Here is a 20819-nt window from a genome sequence, read left to right as displayed (position 1 = left end):
CTTAATATAGTCACTTGTTTCCATACTAAGATAATCAATTTCACTGAAAAAAATTGGTTAAAATGATGATTCGGTTACTCATTCATACAAACATTACAGTTACAGTTAAGATAATTTGCTCCTGAATGAATCCGATTTTGAATTAAATGTTTGAGTCAGTGATTCAATGATTCACTCAGAAAAAAAGAAAAATTCATCGTGATTTGCTCAGTTTATTGGAATAAAATGGTTAAGTGAATCTAGATGTGTATAGGTAGATGCCACATGCGACTGCTCCAGACATGTCGACGCGTCTGTCTTCTTGGAACAGTCAATGTGTCGTCACTCTCAATAAAAATCAATGAGTTTCAAGATGCCACAACATTGCACAGCCTCTGGTTGTAAAAACAAAATACATTTAAATTACTGAAGAAATTATTTCAACTTTCACAGGTAACAAAGTGTTGGTTTGTGTTTTTAACATGTATAAACTCAATATCACAGGTTTTACCTTTTAAATGTTGTGTCAGTTTAGCTAAATCATCTGCTGAAGTCTATTGCAGATATAGATATTCATACATGTGTATAACTAGGGTTGCAGACATTGACAATTTTCTAGAGTATTCAAGAACCGGCTTTGAATCATTCCTCTTTTTTCCAATTATTTCCAGCTGCACACCCTCAGAATAAATTATTCAATGATTCACTGATAAAAGTCACCTGTCGTCACCTACTTGTGTAAAATTGCAACCACTAATGCACATAGAGTCTGTCTAAACCACATATTTTTTTGCTGATGGGAACAATATACATGCATAAATATCTGACCTCTAGTAGGGTCTGAAGGAGCAGCTTGCCATCCTCCTGTAGCACCTCCCTCACAACAAGTGTATCCTCACAATAAGAGATCAGCTCCGTGCAGGAGCATCAAGAGAGCTTGGTCTTCAGTACTACATGTACAAGGTGACTAATATTAGTTAAAAAGCTGTAATGAACTGCCTTTTTAAAAGATTTTATACTGTTCTCTAAGGTCCACTTTTAGATCAAAAAACAATTTGGAAGTTATAGGCTATTTTCTTTAATAAAGTTATATAAATAATCATGTTATCTTTAATAAAAGACAAAAGCAATAGTCACCAGATAATAAAAACAGTAATTCACACTTGTGTGGTGCAACATTACTGTCAGATCCAATATCTCAATAATAGTTTCAATCTTTTTGAAAATCCTGAATCGAATTCTATCTTGTTTGTAAATGAATCCGTTGTAAAATGAAGTGTACAAAAGGACCAAGTTCTTACTTCATTAAAAACAAACTCCATCCACGCTTTCCTAATGTTGTGATCAGAAGGAAGATGATGCAAATATTGTTTTTCCACAGCTTGACAATGCATAGCATCTTTTTTGTCTTTGGAGTATCTTCATCGTTTGGTTTCTGTGTAGACCAGCGTTTGCCTCTCTTGTTATTTACCCACTATGTGCATGAATCGGTGGGCGGGGCTAAACAGGCAGTGATGTAAGAGCAGGCCTTGATTATCTTCTGCAGAGGCGGAGTTTAACCCGTTCTATTACATCATAAAGTGGCACGTTCCACCACCTGTCATTTTGTTTTTAGACTAACTAGAAAGTTTTGAATTCTTAAACTTACAGGATGTTTTTATTGTTCAATTACCTTTTTTATGTCAAAAGATCAAGGGAATTTAAATTTCTCAGTTCATAACCCCTTTAATGGTACAGAAAGAGTTTATTCCAGTACAAGCTAAAGTATTTGTAAATGAATTTTGTGGCTGTGAATACACTTGCTGATGCAATGCTTACCACAGCAGAAAACAGCTTTGATGTCAAGACGGTCAGATAAAGGTCAGACTTTCTTCTCAACACCTGCAGACATCAGAGAGAAAAAAAAAAACGGGGAAAACCTCTTTACTGTTATGGCTGTGCTGTGATAATACGCAAGCACACGAACATGAAGACGTTTATATTAAAAGTCTTTAATCCAAAAGGGTAAACAAACATATAGGTAGCAGACATTAACGACTCAAGACCAGCCCACTAAAACTGGACACATAGGAACTTAAATACACAACCGAACAAGGAAGATTAACAAGACTCAACTGAACCAAATTACAAAATTTGGGGGTGTCATGAGTTCAAGACATGAGTTCATGACATTTACACAGTAAAACGATTATAAGTGTTATTTTTTTAACAATGAAAATGTATATAATATATAATATGTATATAGAAATATATGTAGATTAGCATATACAATCTGCAGACTATGGCAAAAATAAACTACAAAGCTGAGTGTGAAGCTACATAAACGACTCCACCACATCTGGATGATCTCTGGAGCCTACAACAACATTATGGTAAGAATAATGTTTCTTTTCGTAGTATTCTGGTATGTCAGTTACTAAATTATCTAGTAGCCTTCTAGTTGTTAGTAGTAGCCAAGGCAATCATTTATGCCACTTAACCCTTTAATGAAAAAAAAACTTTCTGAAAATGTATTTACTGATATTTCAACACGACTCAGATAATACATTTTCATCATTTTTTTTTCAATTTTACTCACACCTTACTGAGATATGTTTTCTTAATTGTATTATTATTATGGTTTAAATGATTTTAATAAGTTTATCTGGCCAAGTCAAAACCCAGTAAGCTAAAAACTATTAATAATAATAATAATAATAATAATAAATCTATATAAACTGGTACAAGTGTCTCTGCAGTAAAAACAATATTAGCATTGCTTTTTTATTATTTTTTTATCTGGGGTCTTTGTGTGTTATTACGATGTACTTGTATGTTATTTTTTAATGAGTTCTCATAAAATAAAATAAAAACATTAAAAAAAAACATCACATTTTCAACCTCATGTTTTGATGTTAACTATGTTCAGCGAGGTACAGACACTCAGACCCCAAATACACGAGGAACTGCAACAGTGAAAAACTAAATGATGACCAAATGCTAGCAGCATCTAAAATATAGGCTACAAGTTCCTTTTAACGTTATATTTTAACATTTAGGTGAAATTAAAGGGTTTTGTTATTAGTCACCGTTTGTCAAGTACTCTCAAATACAAATGGTCGAGTGACATGTTATTGTTCTGCTGTGAGTCAGTTTCATCCAGCATGTCACTGTGAACTCCATGCTCTATCCTCACGAAGCTCCTTGTGTCCTATTCTCGTGTTCTGTGACAGGCAGCACTCAGTGGTGATGTGTGAGGGGGTGTTTTTGGAGTCTTGTCAGGTCCTGTGTGCTGGGGGCAGATCTAACGGGATGGTCCACCGGCGCACACGCGGGTAACAGCACTAAATATCAGACGCCACACTTCATTCACTTCACTCTCAAATCACTCGGCTCCTTCACTTTCGATTCAAACGGTCTAATAGCCCGAGGCCGAGGCCTTTTGCTCTCTTTAGCTGTGGTTTTGACTGTAGATTGCGCTTAACCACACCCCACTGTCGAAGCCCAGAGCCCTCGGGATATTTTTAGCCTTGATGATGTCCGCTGTCATCTAACGGAAAGATCACAGAGCGAATCTGCACGGTGTGCGCGCGCACGCTCGAGCGCTTTAACTATCATGAGGGCTCAAAGCGCTTTTATTATATGGACTGCGATGATTCTGCATTCGACTGTCATCAAAGGTAAGCACGTGGCTTATGAGTTGCTTGATTTTAGCATGAAAACAGCAACAGGATTCTGTAATGTTACAGTAGGCTTTGTCTTGCTCGCGTGTTTTCTTTCTTTCTGATTAATCACTATAGTGACTTCTACGTCTTATTTGTTTGAAATGACATTGTTTAGTCTGTGGAACAAATAATGGGACAAAATCCAATCATCCGTCCTTCTATCTATCTATCTATCTATCTATCTATCTATCTATCTATCTATCTATCTATCTATCTATCTATCTATCTATCTATCTATCTACTCTTCTTTTGAAAAGTATGTCATCTTTGACAATTTATGTTACAAAAGGGCAAAGATTGAAAGATTAAAATATTAGAAATTTGGGAATAGAAACAAAAAACAGAAGTTGATCTGCAAAATCTTTTAGTAACTGAAATATGTTTGGTCTCTAATTTATATTCTTAAAGTGAGATCTCAGTTATCAGTATTAATTTAATGAATAGTTGGGTGCATAGGTTTATCTGGCACATTGATCTGGGTTCGAATCTGGCCTGTGTCTTCTGTCTGCTTAAACAAAAAATAGCCCCAAATTATTATTATTATAATTTATAATAATGTTCGTATATCTAACCCTAGTTTAACTTGCCACTAACTGATAGCTGAAAATAAAGATATTTTCTTTTCCTGTCTATAGAAATTCCCCAAACTTGTGTATTTGAGGACAGTTCTCCATGTATCTGGTTTGTTTGTTCCTCTGCTCCTTCTTGACAAATAAAGGTCACAACTGCTTTGTTCTGTGGATTCACAGTGTGACCATTAAACTAAACTGAACAGACCCGGTCTGGAACACCCACGTAACAGATTCAGCCTGAGAACACCGCATTCTACCTGTAGCTTCACCCAAATCAAATAAACATATTTCATGACATATTACCCCCCCCCCCCCCCCATGCTAATTAAGTAATACATATATGTAAATAAGAATGAACAGTCTGGAACTGTATGCTCATGCAGACATTTTCTACTTTTCCCCAAGGTCAGACCACGGACTCATTCCCAGAAGTGAGATCCCCTCTGAATGAAGATACTCCGAAAGATCACATGACTTCAGAAAGTGACATTTTGGAATCACGAGCCAGTACAGCTTTTCAAAGCATCTCCTCTCCTTCAACGAATTTCTCAACTGACGAGGTCCCACCTACTGTTCCTTCTCCATCACAGTCATCCAGAGACGCTGTAGTGCACGATGACACCTCTCCTTCATCACAGACCACCGAGCTACAAGATGTCACCACCCTCAACACGGACACAGCCTCAGTACCAGGCAAGACTAATACAATTAAACCTAATCTAATTGCAAATGCTGTCAGAAGGTCTGAAAACAAATTTGCCGTCCATTGTGTTAAGGACAACAACATGCAAAAATTAACGGCTTATGGAGAGCTGAAAGAAGCAGTACTTTTTATACTGACAGTCTTAAAGATAAAATGAAAAACTCTACACTGAGAAGAAATGGGTGTACAGTGTAAAAGATATTTTTCTAAGTTGTAAATAAAAAAAAATAATGTGCAGTACGTTTTACAAGAAAATGTCGTTTAATTCAGTGTGTTACATGCTGTTTCTTTGTAATAAATTGTGACATTTACTAGCAGTTTCTGAGTGAAAACTGTCTGCACCAATGGTTTTTAATTAGGATTTACTTTAAAACTATTTTTTACAAATCGCTAGTAAAATGTATGAATAATAAGTGCCTGAGTTGGAAATTAGGTTTGATTCTGACCTATTTCTAGAATATTTTGCATTTGCCAATATTAAATAGTTACAGATTGGCTTTATCATATCTGCCATACTGCTCTCTAGATGTTCCCATTGACATCAGCCATTGAAAAACAATATTTGTCAACCACAAGCTGAGATGACATAAAGATGGTGGCATTGCTCTCAAATTTGTGTAGACGTTGAACACGATACTTCAGATATCATGTCCTGACATTTGCATTTGCCTTCTAATGTTAGTGCTTTCATGTGGGTGTGCATCATTTTGTTCCACTTTAAAGAGAAAACACTGGGCTTAATGTGACTGAATCCAGACTGAACTCGTGAGACTCTGTGGCAGTGTTGCTAAGTCTGCAGTTTCCCTGTGGAAGTGGATTACTTTAACACTGTTGCGGCGGGTTGTTTTTCATGTCCGCCGTGCTATTTAGCCCCCAAAATGCAAATTTTCCAGGGGTACCCCACCAAAAATGTGTATTTTACCTCACTGGAATATGATTTCTACCGGGGGATCCACCTCGAAACGTGATTGGACTAGTTTTGAGTATTGATTTGTTGTGCAAACCTGGCAGCCCTGCTCTCTGGGAAAGTGCCAACATTTTGGAACACAACTGTGTTTGTAAATAATCCCTCGCTCATACTGTCATTTCACTGGAAACTCAGCTATATTTAGGGCAGTTGAATATCTACTTGTTGGTTTACTGCACGTATGCCACATCTGTCTGTCTGTCCTCCTATAAAGTGCTAATTAGATTCAACTTTGTTGTCAGTGTTAATATCGTGATCAAGTCAGCACTGCACACGCTCTTGTTTGCACCCTGGCATTGTGGCAGAGAGTTTTGCATAGACAAACACACTCACACTTTTGTTCTAATATGGTTCTTAAATCTTACTTTCCTCTCTTCGTTTGTTGTTCAAAGCTTGTCTCTCTATGCCTGTTTTTTCTCCTGCAGATTCTTCTGCTAGCAGCCTGTCAATTTCTTTTTTGACGAGCACCGTTTTATATTCAGTAGCGTCCACAGCTCCTGCAACATCCATCAGTCCAAGTGAAGGACCTCAGACTGTCTCTTCTTCAGCCAGCGGTGCGATCCAGACAACACAAACAGCTCCAACATTCACCACCACTTACCCTCAGGCATCTCAGATCGCCCTGACCAGCAGTTCAAAGGTCACTGGACCTGCTCCTTTAGAAGACCAGGATGAGTCTTCTGAACTGGATGTCGGGGATCAAGGTGTGTGGATGCAAATTATTTCCTGCCTTTTAACTTAAAGGTTTAGTTCACCCAAAAATGAAAATTACGTATGAGTTCGGCTTTGCACATAAAGGGATTATTCACCCCAAAATGAACATTCTTTCATCATTTGCTCATCATCCACAAGACTTTCTCGTTCAGCTACAGAACACAAAATATGATATTTTTCATCATTATTATGTTCCTTCATTTAAAGTCCATGCAAAACATGTAAAGCTTCAAAAGGTCATTTTACAAGTAATCCATATCAACCATGTGATTTAATCCAATCTGAAGAGGCAGTCAGTTTATGTGATGAAAAGGTTAGGGATGTCCTGATCAGTTTTTCTGTGCCACCAATCGAATACGAGTCATTGAATATTGAGTATCTGCCGATACCAAGTCCCAATCCGATACTTGTAGGGCTGAAACGATTCCTCGAGTAACTCGAGTTACTCGATTACAAAAAATGATCGAGGCAAATTCCTCTGCCTCGAAGCCTCTTTTAATTTATTTTAAATCTCACGTCAGGTTCTTTCGCAATTATTTTTTAATGTGACACATTGCGTTTATGTCACCCACAAAGTGGAAGGAGACGCAAGCGCTGCATCCGAGATCGCATACTGCAAGGAGTCAGCAGTGTTTTGATTAGAGCGCGCGGGCAAACGTGAAGAGAACGTCGTGCCGTGTGTCCATTGCAAGATAGAGCTGGCATACAACAACTAGGGCCATATGATTTCCGCGATGCAGAAAACGCGGAGGGAATCGCGGAATCCAGTCATAAAAACGGAGTTTAACGGAGTTTAACAGTTTAGTGCGGAATGGCACGAAATTTGACAAATTGTGAATGAATTAATCAAAAATAGGTCATTGCACTTACATCAAATCAAATATGGACTAATATCTGCAAATATTAAGCCGGGACAGTCTATTCAAATATGAATCCTGCATGTTCTGTGTGTCTCTGTTAATGAATGGAGCAGAAGCGCGAGTTCCTTTATCACACACACTGAAGCGCGCGTGCTGTCTCACTAAATAAGGACGTGAACACATGAACAACATCTCCAGAACTGCACTGACAGTCACTTCATGAGCATTTGACCGTTGTCACATCACAATACAAAGAACTTTAAAGGTACGTCGACCCGTCAAAATAAAAGTCCGTTTTTTTTAAGGTTTAATCACACAACATTTCTTCCATGTTTTATTTTTAATAGTAAATCCCCTTTGTTTACCAAAAAGTTAAGTTTGCTTAATTTTTTATAATTAAAAGATAAATTAAATTAATGTTTTATGTGTTTAATGTGCATCTCAGAAAATGCTTTATTTTAAACCCCAACTGAATGGCACTTAAATGAACTTAATTCATCTGTCAACTTTATTGTCATTGTTCACATTACGAGTACAGACAGAGAAACAATGGGTAATAATTAAATGTTTATTTTTGATGTATGCAATGCATTTTATGCATTTAAAAAGTAAAAAAAAAAATCTAAAAAAGGAAACTTATTTGTTCATTTTAAGAGCCCCAGGAGTCTTATTTTCTCTCGCATAAATAATATTGCACTTTAATTAAGCAAAAACACATTTTATCCGATTACTCGATTAATCGATGGAATTTTTGGTAGAATACTCGATTACTAAAATATTCGATAGCTACAGCCCTAGATACTTGCATACACACACTGTGTAGACATTGGTAGATGTAAACGTTACATTGGTAGACGTTGTAAAGAAACTGTGTGGTAACATTTATGAATATAGGACTGCTGATATAAACCTCTTGCATTTTATATGAACAATAAGAAGAAGAATTGCAACATAAAAGAAAAAAAAGTGGAAAAGTTTGGAAAGCATGAAGCTTGTGGTGTCTGAATGCCAGTCTGTCAGTCAAGTCTGAATCAAGAAGCATTCATTGGTTCTGGCTGTCATGCACACACATTTGATCATCTCATTTTCCTTTTAATGGCAGCTGATTGCGTTGTGTTTTTGTTCTTGGTGTCGAGGTCTAGTAAGCACAATGACATGATCATTTCATTATTTTTCTATACTGTACATGATGTTCCTTCAGTTTTACTGGTTCCTGTGGTAGAGATGATCAGTTTCCGCTCAATTCATCAATCTTCCAGAGTCAGGGAAGGTTCCCCACCGCCCTACATCGCCCCTGGACCCCCTGCTCGCAGCTCTGGTCACCATCTTCATTATCTGCACTGCCATGGTCTCAGCCGTCCTCTTCCTCAGGTTCCGTCGGCGAAGTGAGCATCCAGAATTCCACCGGCTTCAAGACCTTCCTATGGTGAGTCTTGCATTTGAGCAGCAAGTTGTGATCCTTCAAATTGAGACCGTTTGTTTGTTATGCATCTGTTGTCCAGCAAAGTTGCATATCAAAAGCTTGTGATGTCTGACCAAAAAAAAAAAATATATATATATATATATATATATATATATATATATATATATATTGTCACTGTAATAGATATGTTGTTATTTTTATTAGATAATAGTCAAGTAGAGAAACAAATAAAGTGGAAGAGTATGCATACAATATGCATATGTATCTAATCTTATTGCTATGGAATTGTTAGCTATTTGTAGATATTTATTTTTATATGAAATGGTAACACATTTCTCCAGTTTTGTAACATTACCTAAGGATAATGCTGTAGAAATATTGTTCATTGCTAGATTGCCAATTTAATGTTCCAATTAAACGTAAATATTTTTGGTTCAGTAATTTTTTTTATGTTTTTATAATAAAGTTCAGTGCTATTTTAATTGTAATATTATGTTTGTTCTCATTCATTATTCATTTTAAAAACTATTGTTATCGGCCAGTGTGGTCCAGCCTAGTTATCATTATTGGTAAAATCCACTATCGATCGACCTCTAATTTCATGATAATGCTAAGTGGTGACCTCAAAAATAAAAACCTGATGTGCTTTTCTGCAGGATGATCTTCTAGAAGACACACCTTTGTCAAGATGCACCTATTAGCAATCAGGGCTGCACAATGATAAAAAAAAAAAAAAATCACGATCTCGATTCATACATAAATGCGCCCTAATTTCTAAATTACGGCGATTCACTTGCATGTTTGTTCCTCCAATCAGATCACACTGCATTCACTTTTTTACCTTACAACAATCCAAGATGCTATCAGTCAGACACATTGGTCACAATCACGTAGTGTAAAACAAAACACTTACAGATGAAAAATATCAGTTGTCAGAAGATAAAAGCGATATATTTGTCGCAGTATACTTTCAACGTTTAAGGGGATTTCTTGTGTCAGTGCTGTTCAATGGGTTGCTTCAGTGCCATAGATCTCTATGAAGTGAAATATCAGCTTCAGCATTACTAAGGTGATGCATTGCTTGTTGATTGAGCTTGTGAAGTGGTGATGTTCAATGATGACTCATTCATGAAGACAGTCCCTTGCTGCCACCTATTGCCGTAACAATGTAACTACACTGACCGACAGCCATCACCTTATGGGATACAGTTATTTTCAATTTTAAAATAGTTTTGTATGCTTTTTAAAAAGTGAAATTATCCTAATATGGAGAGTGTTTTGTGTGAGCTCAGTTTTTAAAATGTTCATTGTAAAATGAATATTTGCTGTGCTTATTTCTCAATTAAAACAACAATATACAACCTTACTCTAAATAATATGAACATCTTTGGTATTATTTTATATGTAAAAAAATGTTAACAGTAACAGTCAACAGAGAGCTTGCGTATAACTTGTATAAAGTTTAAATTATTGTAATCAGGATGGGTATTGGCTGATCATAATGACAAGAAATCGGTAGTCGATATCAGTTGCAGAAATCCGGATCAAAGCATCCCTACCTCAAACGTCACCACAAAATACAGTAGGAGTTAGCCATGAAGGACAAGGGATCCACACCTCCAAATACCAGCCGCCAGACCACACAAAGCCAGGTGCTATTTATTAGTTGTTGTTGTTTTTTTTCTCTTCACATAAATATTTATTATTGTTAACATTCTATTCAGCTGCTTACAGATTTAAATGTATTAACTTTTAAGGGTTCTAAAATTATTGTTTTATTTATTTATTTATTTTTTACTTTTAAGTCACTTTATTATAACTGGAAGTCCTGTCATGTGTAGACAACACTTTTATTTTTTATTTCTTTTTTTTTACACATTAAATGTTTTGGTTGATAAAATGAGAATCGTGTGAGGATCGTGATCTCAATTCCAATGGAGAAAAATCGTGCAGCCCTGTTAGCAAGAGTGAATTGCACCATTTCATTCTTTGATTCCTTATTAAAGGAATCTCAGTTTCTTATTAAAACAGGTGTTTAGTTAGTCATCACTACACTACAGACAGTATAAACAACAGACTTTATTGTCCACCAATTTTTGCTAATATATCCACATGTTAACTTCTATATAACTTTTTATTGTAAAGGTCTACAATTTCTTGAATCTACACAATGAAATATTACTGCATTTTTTTTTCTCCTTTTAAGGGGCTTTGGCTTATTTTTCCAAAATATTTTTTATTTTAATTTTTATCGGTTCCCTTGGCTTAGCAAAACGTCTCTAGGCTTTTGCACTGTTAGATCCATTACACTGTAGTACGGGAAATGTTCATTTTTATGTGAGTGTTGTAGAATGAGAACAAATTTAGGTTAAACTGAATCGTGATTTTGATATTTATGAGAAAGTTGATTGTCCAGATCGGTAATGAAGGTATGTGAAATAACTTGAATTGTATTCAAGCATATTCACTTCTGTCTACGCTGGTATTTGTGGTCAACCTAGTGCCTAATGTACTTTGTGCCAAAACTGATTAGGGTAGACAAACTGATAAATATATATTGCACTGTTGTGTTGTTGAGATAAACCTGTAAAGATAAGATTTTGTAATAAAAGAAGAAAACTTTTTTTCCTGTATCAAGCTTCATGTTATATCACATGAGTTCAAAACGGTGAAATAAGATATAGTTGATACAATTATGAATTATATTACATTTTTATTAGTTCCTTATAAGCACTTTAAACAATGTTTTTTTTAAGAAATAAACAACAAAATATAAACTTTATTGATTAACGCTTTCGTATATTCTAAGAAATCGATAAATATTAAAGGTGGAATAGTAAAGCCCAATGTACGTAAAATAGATTCATCATATTTACACAGTAAACAATATTTAATATTAGAGTAAAAACAGAAATACTGTCATAAAACTTGTCATTAGAATAATATAGAAAACACTGCATGAAATAATCTTAAGTTATTTGAAATATTAGACAAACAAAAACATAGAATACAATAAATCATAGGCTCCCCGATTATTGTAAAAAAAATAATAAATCAACTAATAATAACACAATTTATGAATTCTTTAATTTTAATATAATTTTTGTTAAACTAAATAAATTGCTGTTGAATTGTTAAATTTCATGATTTCAGTCAATAATATATGCTTTTTGATTTAATTAAAAATTTAATTAAGTCCGTGGGGGACGAAATCCAGAAATATTTAAATGGAAAAATTAATTTTGAATTTTTTTTTTAAATGGAATTTAGGAAACCTAAAACTGATTTCTATACTCTGAACTTAATTTCTATATGTTTTTACATTACACCTAATATTCAGTAGCAGTACTGAACTGACTGCACTCACACCACTGGATGAGAACAAAACTTGAACAAAAACGAGCTCGAAAATTAAAATGGACTGATGACGAGCTGCTTTATACCTACCTGAATCAAAATTGTTTTACAATAACTGAAAACCTTTTCAAACACTGACACTTTTACTGAACTGAACTGAATCAGCACTGAACTGACTTGAGTTGAATAACGACACAATTGCCTTCTGTAGAGCTGCTTCATTGTTGAATTGAGTTCCCTTTATAACTAACAAATGGAGAATATTGACAAAGTTACTGAACTAATCTGAGCTGAATAATGACACTATTGTCTTTTTGTTTTACAACTAAAATATGTTTCATAAGTGGAGAAAATTAATATAGTTAATAAAACTAAGCAGTATTCATTGTTCCTCAATTTGCTTTGGTATATCTTTCATCTCTGGGAGCCTCTCCTCTTGGAAGTCCTCCAGAGCGAACTGAATTTCTGAACCCATGACAGCACACACAAAATGTGTGCACACTTAAAATGCATGATCAGCTGGTGGTAGACATTGACTTCCATGGAAAAAATACTATGTAAAATATGAACTTGACATGGCATGTTTTGAAATCTAACGAGGGCATGTTTCGTGAGACCCATACAATTATATTGTGCATCTGTGAGTGTAAACAGTCAACAGTCGCAAACACTCACGCTCAAGAAAGTGATCTGGCTGTTCCAGCAGTAAGTGAATTTTATTTGTGAATGTGAATTCACAACAGTTTTGAATGTGTGCTGCTATGGCAGTGGATCACATTTCAGTGTGAACTATTAAGAGCTCACTTTCTGAAGTCGGTGCAGTGGGTGGGACTTGCTCAGGTAAGACCTTTTTCATTCAAAGACTTTGAAACATTCTGTACAGGGACTATTTAAAGTAATGTTTAATTAATGTGCACTGTCCCTCTTAAATAAACTAATAAAAGTAAAATCTTAAGTGGTGTATGAAGATCATATTCATGAGATATTATTGTCACGAAGAGAAGACATCAACAGGGTTCCTTTCATCTGCATTATAATATAATGTATGCTCATAATAAAATGTCTAAGAAATAAAATAGTGCCTGACCTGGTTTCTTCATCCATCATATCAATATTGGACTTCAAGTTAAGTATTGCCTCAGTGTCCTCTGAGAAAACATCTTTGATAAACAATTACAGAAAATCAGTGGACACATCAAAATCTCTTTCATGATCCTTATCAACTAAGACTGCGTAGTAAGAGAGCAAAGATGCTGTCAAACCAGCAAAACTTTTCTTTTTGAAGAATAAATTAGGGGCATTTCAAAATTAATTAATAATTAATATCATTAGCTTGTTATCTTATGAATGTATATTTTGATGAAAAATAAAAAAAAATATATGTAATTGTCCCAACCCAGAAATGATTGTTCACTTTTTGCATACCAGACTAACAAAAATTCACACAGTCTGTGATAAACAAGCACCACCCCATACCATACCTGTCAAGTATCCCGTTTTGGCCGGGAAAGTCACGTATTTTACCCTTCTTTCCCGCCGTCCTCCCGTATTAGTATTTTCCCGTAAATCTCCCTTATTTTTTTTTTTTTTTTTTTTTTTTTAACCTGCGTTATTAATAAAATAATATTAATAAAAACATTCCCAATCTGAGCTCTGTCACTAGTCTCGCGATAACTCCCACCTGTAGTAGCTAGCCTGTCGCGAGGGGTGTGTGAGGTCAGATGACATGAGTTATAACGTGGGAAAAACAACAACAACAAAAGAAAAAACAGAGACGGATGATGGATGCTACAATAGAGAGTGAAGGCACACCTGCCAAAAAAACAAAACCCATGTGTAAATACCGTGATAAATGGGACAGCGAATTTACTTTTTTAAAGAATGCAAAGTCTGCAACAAATTGGTACAACAACTCACTAAAAGAGTAAAAGAAAAGTTATGTGAAATGAAAAGAAAAACTGTTAAAGAAAAGCAATATGAAATGAAAAGAATATGTGGAATTAAAATAAAATATAAATGTAAAGACATCAATGTTAAATTAACAGAAAATATGCAAATAAGCCTTTAAATAAATGCTCTTCATATATACCCTTTTGTGTTTTAATTTGGGCTATAACACCTGTCTTAAAATGTAAGGGATACTGGAGCTTTGTTGGGGTGGTGGGACTGCTCGCAATGGGCGCTGGAAAATTTCCCTTATTTTCAAATCCAAAACTTGACAGGTATGCCCCATACTGCAGCTGAGAGAACAGATAGAGGGCGAAATGTGGGCGGGGCAATCCTGAAACTGGGGTGGGACTCTGACCAACACATAATCCATGATATCACTGCTCTGAAGCACACTGAGAACTACTCCTTTATTGTGTTACCTCACAAATATTGTGTTCCCAATAAGACAAAAGAAGTTTATTTTAAGATCTTACAAAAATATATCTTATGAATCATATTGTGGCAAAATAAATGGATGTTGACAGTTCTTGTTTATTTTGTGGAATTATGGATGAAACACTGATCCATTTTTTTTTTTTTTTATGTGACAAAACTCAGATTTTTAGGAATAGTTTATATCTTCATATATTCTAACACCTTGATTCTTCTAAATCCTTTCAGTTAAGATATATTACCTGTTACTATTAAAGTAAATCTAATACTTCAGTGTTGGACATTTTTTCATTTATAAGCAAAATTCCCTAATTTGCAGCCTACCTTTACACATTTCTTAATTGAAGTCAATGCATTTTTTAAATCTCTTAGGTTGATTAGAAATACGAAAAGAGATGGATTCTTGAAATAAAATGTATGCATATACAGTGGGGCTCGAAAGTTTGGGCACCCCTTGCAGAATCTGAGAAAATATGAGTAATTTTCAAAAAATAAGAGAGATCATACTAAATGCATGTTATTTTTGATTTAGTACTGTCCTGAGTAAGATATTGTACATAAAAGATATTAACATTTAGTCCACAAGACAAAAGAATTGGTGAAATTATAAAAAAAAAAACCCTCAAAAGTTTGGGAACCCTTGGTTCTTAATACTGTGTTCTGTTACCTGATGATCCTCGACTGTCTTTCTGTTTTGTGATGGTTGTGCATGAGTCCCTTGTTTGTTCTGAACAGTTAAACTGAGCAGCGTTCTTCAGAAAAATCTTTAATGTCCTGCAGATTCTTCAGTTTTCCAGCATCTTTGCATATTTGAACCCTTTCCAGCAGTGACTGTATGATTTTGAGATGCATCTTTTCAGACTGAGGACATTTGAGGGACTCAAACACAACTATTTTAAAAGATTCAAACATTCACTGATGCTCCAGAAGGAAACAAGATGCATTAAGAGCTGGGGCTTGAAAACTTTTGGAATTTGAAGATCAAGGTAAATTGTACTTAATTTGTGTACCGGGAAACATACAAGTATCTTCTGTTGCTTACGAAGGGCAGAACTAAATGGAAAAAAAATTATATTTCAACAAAATAAGACAAATTTGGCCATCTTCATCGTGTTCAAAAGTTTTCACCGCCCAGCTCTTAATGCATCTTGTATCCTTCTGGAGCATCAGTGAATGTTTCAATCTTTTTAAATAGTTGTGTTTGATATGTATATATACATATACATACACATACATATACATATGGATGATATATATATATATGGATGATCCTATCAATGTATTTAAATGTGATTATGTAGAAAATAATGTCAAGTGACCTTTACTTATATGACAATATTTTAACAATATTGTAACAAAGCAACTGAACAGCATTAAATAGGCAAATATTGTGTAAATAAAGCAAAAACGCAGTTCATCATTGAATTCAGTGATGCCATCATCCAGCTCAGGGCCCAGAGATGAGTAAACCAAAACTCCATCGGTGACAGAATGTAAAAAAAAAAAAACCTTGGGAGAAACCAGGCTCAGTCGGGGGCCAGTTCTCCTCTGACCAGACGAAACCAGTAGTTCAATTCCAGACTGCAGCAAAGTCAGATTGTGAAGAAGAATTAACTGTTTCCTGTGGTCTTGTCCAGATGGCCATCTAGGAGACAAGGTCTTGACTGTGGATCTCTCTCTGGGGCTCTAGTTGTCCTGGTCTCCACTGACATTCAGGGCTATAGAGGTCATCTCTAGGTGCTGATCCACCATCCGGGCTGGATACAGAGTGGATCTGAGTGACTGCAGTGACCCTCTGATCTGGATACAGACTGGATCTGGTGGATACGGTGACCTTGGAATAAGAGAGAAAGAGACTAATATTAGCGTAGATGCCATTCCACGATATGATACCTCTTCATTCACTGCAATGAATTGATGGCCGTCAGAAAAGTACGATTTGAGCCATGCTATTGCACTTCCATTAATGCCAACAAAGTTTTCTAGTCTATTCAAGATAATGTTGTGGTCAATAGTGTCGAACGCAGCACTAATATCCAGTAGCATTAATAAAGAGCTACAACCACGATCAGATGATAAGAGCAGGTCATTTGTTACTCTAAGGAGAGCAGTCTCAGTATGATACGGTCTAAGTCCTGACTGGAAATCCTCAGATACCATTTTTCACTGACAGTCAGAAGAGCATCTATGACTTCTGTAAGCACCTCTTTAATGATCTTAGATGGAATAGTGTGTTGGGAAAAGTCAACACCTGTTGATGCTTTATTTTTCGTTAATTTAGCCACTGTATTGTAGAATAGTGTACTTTCCCGCCAAGCAATATGAAATACCTCTAGTTTTGTTTTCCTCCAGCAGTGCTCCATTTTCCGGGCTACAAAGCAGTCTTTTGTGGTAGAAGTGATGGTTCTACCATACTTGTAAAAAGGAGTAGAATTTGCAGTTTTAACTGTATAAAGTTTGCACAAGACATAATTTCAACATCAATTCCATGTGACAGTATTAAATTTAGAGTATGATTTGACAATGAGTAGGACCTGACACGTGTGTTCATGTCATGAATGATTACATTTTCGTTCCAGAGAAAGAATACTAACCACAAGCAATGGACGTTGACTTTCAGCAGATCTCTTTGACTGCAAAAACTACAAAATCGTAATAATGAATGAAATGAAATCTCTCAGTTGAAATCCAGTGTTTTGATAGGAAATGGGATTATTTAGTTCTTCAAAGGTTGCTGTGGGGAAATAGTTTTGAAAGCTCTACCAATCAGCTGTGAATATGGAATGAGGTATCACATGAGCAGTGTAATAGCCAAAAGGTGGGGTTTTGGTTTTAAGTTCTGAATTCGACACAAAAACATTTTCGATTCCCATTAGTTTTTTCACTAGGTTCTGAATATTAATTACGTTTGCCCTTTACCCTCAACTGATTTGCTAAATGGTTGACGCTGACAAGTAGGCATTGTACTATGCCCCAATCTTACTACGCTGAAAGCTTATCTTGTGAATATTAATTAGTTTACGCTGCATAACCCAAATGAAAGGTCATGTCCCTATTAATATTAATGAGCAAAGCCTTCGTCATAGTAGTTTCGGAAATACGCGAAGGGAATCGTTTCACTCGTTTAACGTTACTTCCGGACTGAACCAACCGGAAACCGCCAGCTTATAACTTTTGTTTTCGCTGTTGCAAATCGATTAGAAATATCAAACATCATGTCGGGCTCATCAAATATTGTTGCGATGAAGAAAATCGTCCAGCAGTTGCGCTTCGAAGCAAACATCAACAGAGTAAAGGTCGGTTTGTTTCTATGAATGTTTTAATTTATAAGGAAACTGAAGCTAGCGTGTTAGCCACCGGCTTGTGCTCGGGCGTGGACCTGTAGCCCGTTAGCTATTTTTGAGTGGCTTCTCCGTTGTTTCAGTAAAATAATTGTATTTTGTTGTGAAGTAACGTTAGTACTAATGGTTATTGGACAAACTAAGTATTAAGCAGACACTGAAAAAGAAATTTGTTCTATGCTTAAGAAACTTAGGCAAGAAATACATAATACTCTGATGTGACACTCATTTATAAATATATGAAAAAAAATTATGCTGAATACATGATGATGAAGATATATATATATATATATATATATATATATATATATATATATATACACACACACACACACACATATATATATATATATATATATATATATATATATATATATATATATATATATATATATATATGTGTGTGTGTGTGTGTGAGATCTTCATCATCATGTATTCAGCATTAAAGCTGATTGTGTGTAAGAGCCACTTAATATTTCCATTTCCAAGAAATATGTAAGATGTGATTTTTAATTTTTTGGTATGTTTAGGTTTCTCAGGCAGCTGCAGAGCTTCAGCAGTTCTGCATTCAGAACGCCCTACAAGATCCTCTGTTGACCGGTGTGTCTTCGAGCACCAACCCCTTCAGGACACAGAAGGTTTGCTCCTTCTTGTGAGGGTCCGTGATGGGCAGCTGCCGTTGGTAAGGAGTAGTTTAACATCACATTTGGTTAAAAACTAAACAATACATAAACTGAATCTAACAATCCAAATTTGTCTTCTCAGGCTTTTTCCTGTTCCTGTGAAATTTCTGCTCGGAGAAAAAAAGAGAAGAAAACCACTGCCATGATGTGTAATTGAGAAAACAATTGCAGAAAGCAGTCAGTTAATACCTCATGCCATAAACACAAAAACTCAAAGGATTTGCCTCTCTGGCTGCTTTATGTCTGTTATGGTGCATTTTTATTTTAGAAGAAGAGTTGTTTAAGTTCTCAGATTGACTCTCCTTCTCACAGCTCTCAGATTTCTGTTTGAAGACCTCAAACTAAAAAGTCTGCCTTAATGAGTGATAAACAACGCTCCAGTTTTGTGGAGGGAAGGCTTTTGTATTTTTGTGTGGCACAGCCGAGGAAACTTAGTAATTTATTGTGCCTTTTTAACATTGTAGTCTATTTCTCTATCTTCTCTGCCTTAGACTTTTTATAACCCAAAATAAACCCATTGATTTCTAATTGTCTCTGTTGTTTTTATACTGTGATAACTGTTACGAATTGCTGAGGATATATTAAGAACTTTATTACCAGAACAGAAGCTAGTTTTTTTTCGCAGTGACATGAAATATGATTGTTTACAATTTTTAATTATAGATCACTATAGCAAACAAAATGTATATGTTATTTCTTTAGGCTTTATAAAGCATTTATTCATAATTTACATGGATATATGCCATAAGATGGTTATCGTCAGTTTGCTACAAGGAGTTATATTATGTGACACTCTTTACTCCACCTAAATCTATTACATTTTAAATATATTTTTGTTGTGTTGAACATTTACAAATGCAGTTGTACATGGTTTATGTGAAATGTTTGTTTTTAAAAACAACATGGCATGTGAGGCTAAAACGTTTTAAAAATTTTAAACCGTAAAAATCTGAATAGACTTAAAAATCTAAAAAAATACTGACTATGAATTAAAAGTAAATTCTTTGTCATCAAAACTATTAATTAAAAGTAAATTCTTTGCATCAGAACTTATTAAATAATGAATTTATATTTTTTTGGTTTGGTTGATTAATTAGGCAGTTCATGCTAAAAATTTGATAAAACATCAAGCATCAGTTACCTTGGCCAAACACAATAATTAAAAGTGTTAACAGTGACATCAAATATTCCTGTGTAGATTATCATGGGTGAGTTTTGTCAGTTCATCAGACTTGAATTGCTTATTATTGCATCAAATGGATTAAAACTCATGTGAAAACTGGTCCTGAAACGACCAATTTGGTGATGAATGTGACTGCTCCTGTAGTAAAAATTAATGCGTGCATCTTAAGGGATGTATAAAATATTAGGCAAGACTTGTTTACTTGTCTTGGCACTGAGAAACACTGTACCGGTCTGTTCATACATTTGAATTCAGCATTTTGAGCTGCTGGAAAGGAAGCTATAATCATGTAGACCAATTTCAGATGTCTTGCAGACAGTAGGAGTTTGTACTCGTGCTCCATGATCTTGCCGAGGAGCCAAGGCAACAAATTAAATGTGCTACTGGATGCCTTTTCATTCAAAGACTGAAATGCACTTGCATTGCATGTGACTTGCACAGAATTTGCATTGATTTGCAGTCTACGTAGATGAGTTGCCACTAGTTGATGAAAGTCAGCCAGTCTATAGATATTCACCACTGAGTAGACAAATTTCAAAGAAAATCATATAGTGTATGATGGACAGTGACGTTCATTTGATGTATTTTTACATATCCCATCCAGTTTGAGGGCATCAAACATGCTTGCTATTTTAAGCTGACTTTAACACCATATGTCCTGCATCTCTTAGTGATAAGGTGTCTGTTTCTGCCTGAGATTGTGATTGGAATCACTTGACAGTCTGGTAGTGTGTGTGATCCTTACTTGTTTAGTGCATGATGCCCAGATTTTCTCTGCAAGCATTTACAAACTTGGAAAGTAGGCCTACATGATGCCATAGTGTTTTATATCGGTTCAGATTTAAAGTTGAGTTGTGTATTTCAGCCTTAACTCTCTCAGTTCTTTCCAGACCTGTATGACCTGTTGGTCAATTATTGTTTTGGACCCCAGTGACATTCCTCATTTGTATC

At 35.3% G+C, this 20819-nt stretch overlaps 2 protein-coding genes across 4 annotated transcripts; both read left to right on the top strand.

Annotated features, from left to right (window-relative positions):
• Positions 1–3152: 3152 nt before the first annotated feature.
• On the top strand, positions 3153–11546 carry LOC113038597 (flocculation protein FLO11-like). Of its 3 annotated transcripts, none has more exons than XM_026196172.1 (5): positions 3153–3638; positions 4661–4948; positions 6351–6629; positions 8701–8925; positions 9579–11546. In XM_026196172.1, exons 1-4 carry the CDS (start codon positions 3575–3577, stop codon positions 8886–8888), a joined length of 819 nt encoding a protein of 272 aa, XP_026051957.1. In that variant the 5' UTR covers positions 3153–3574; the 3' UTR covers positions 8889–8925; positions 9579–11546. The 3 variants fall into 3 exon arrangements, with proteins under 3 accessions (XP_026051957.1, XP_026051941.1, XP_026051949.1); XM_026196164.1 differs by having other exon boundaries at positions 3171–3638; positions 8759–8925; XM_026196156.1 differs by lacking the exon at positions 9579–11546 and having other exon boundaries at positions 3163–3638; positions 8759–9029.
• Positions 11547–17780: 6234 nt separating this feature from the next.
• Positions 17781–19213, top strand: LOC113038589 (guanine nucleotide-binding protein G(I)/G(S)/G(O) subunit gamma-5-like). The gene is made up of 3 exons (XM_026196144.1): positions 17781–17957; positions 18533–18684; positions 18768–19213. Exons 1-2 carry the CDS (start codon positions 17877–17879, stop codon positions 18656–18658), a joined length of 207 nt encoding a protein of 68 aa, XP_026051929.1. The 5' UTR covers positions 17781–17876; the 3' UTR covers positions 18659–18684; positions 18768–19213.
• Positions 19214–20819: the final 1606 nt, after the last annotated feature.

The sequence above is a fragment of the Carassius auratus genome, chromosome 2, assembly GCF_003368295.1.
Source record: "Carassius auratus strain Wakin chromosome 2, ASM336829v1, whole genome shotgun sequence".
In the NCBI taxonomy this organism is placed as follows: Eukaryota; Metazoa; Chordata; class Actinopteri; order Cypriniformes; family Cyprinidae; genus Carassius; species Carassius auratus.
This window is presented reverse-complemented; position numbering and strand designations above follow the sequence as displayed.

Excerpts from the sequence above, each read along its gene's own strand:
- LOC113038589 (XM_026196144.1), top strand. The coding sequence starts at position 17,877 with ATGTCGGGCTCATCAAATATTGTTGCGATGAAGAAAATCGTCCAGCAG. Across the intron at positions 17,958-18,532 it reads CAAACATCAACAGAGTAAAG|GTTTCTCAGGCAGCTGCAGA; the intron begins GTCGGTTTGTTT and ends TGGTATGTTTAG.
- LOC113038597 (XM_026196156.1), top strand. The coding sequence starts at position 3,575 with ATGAGGGCTCAAAGCGCTTTTATTATATGGACTGCGATGATTCTGCAT. Across the intron at positions 3,639-4,660 it reads GCATTCGACTGTCATCAAAG|GTCAGACCACGGACTCATTC; the intron begins GTAAGCACGTGG and ends CTTTTCCCCAAG. Across the intron at positions 6,630-8,758 it reads ACTGGATGTCGGGGATCAAG|AGTCAGGGAAGGTTCCCCAC; the intron begins GTGTGTGGATGC and ends TCAATCTTCCAG.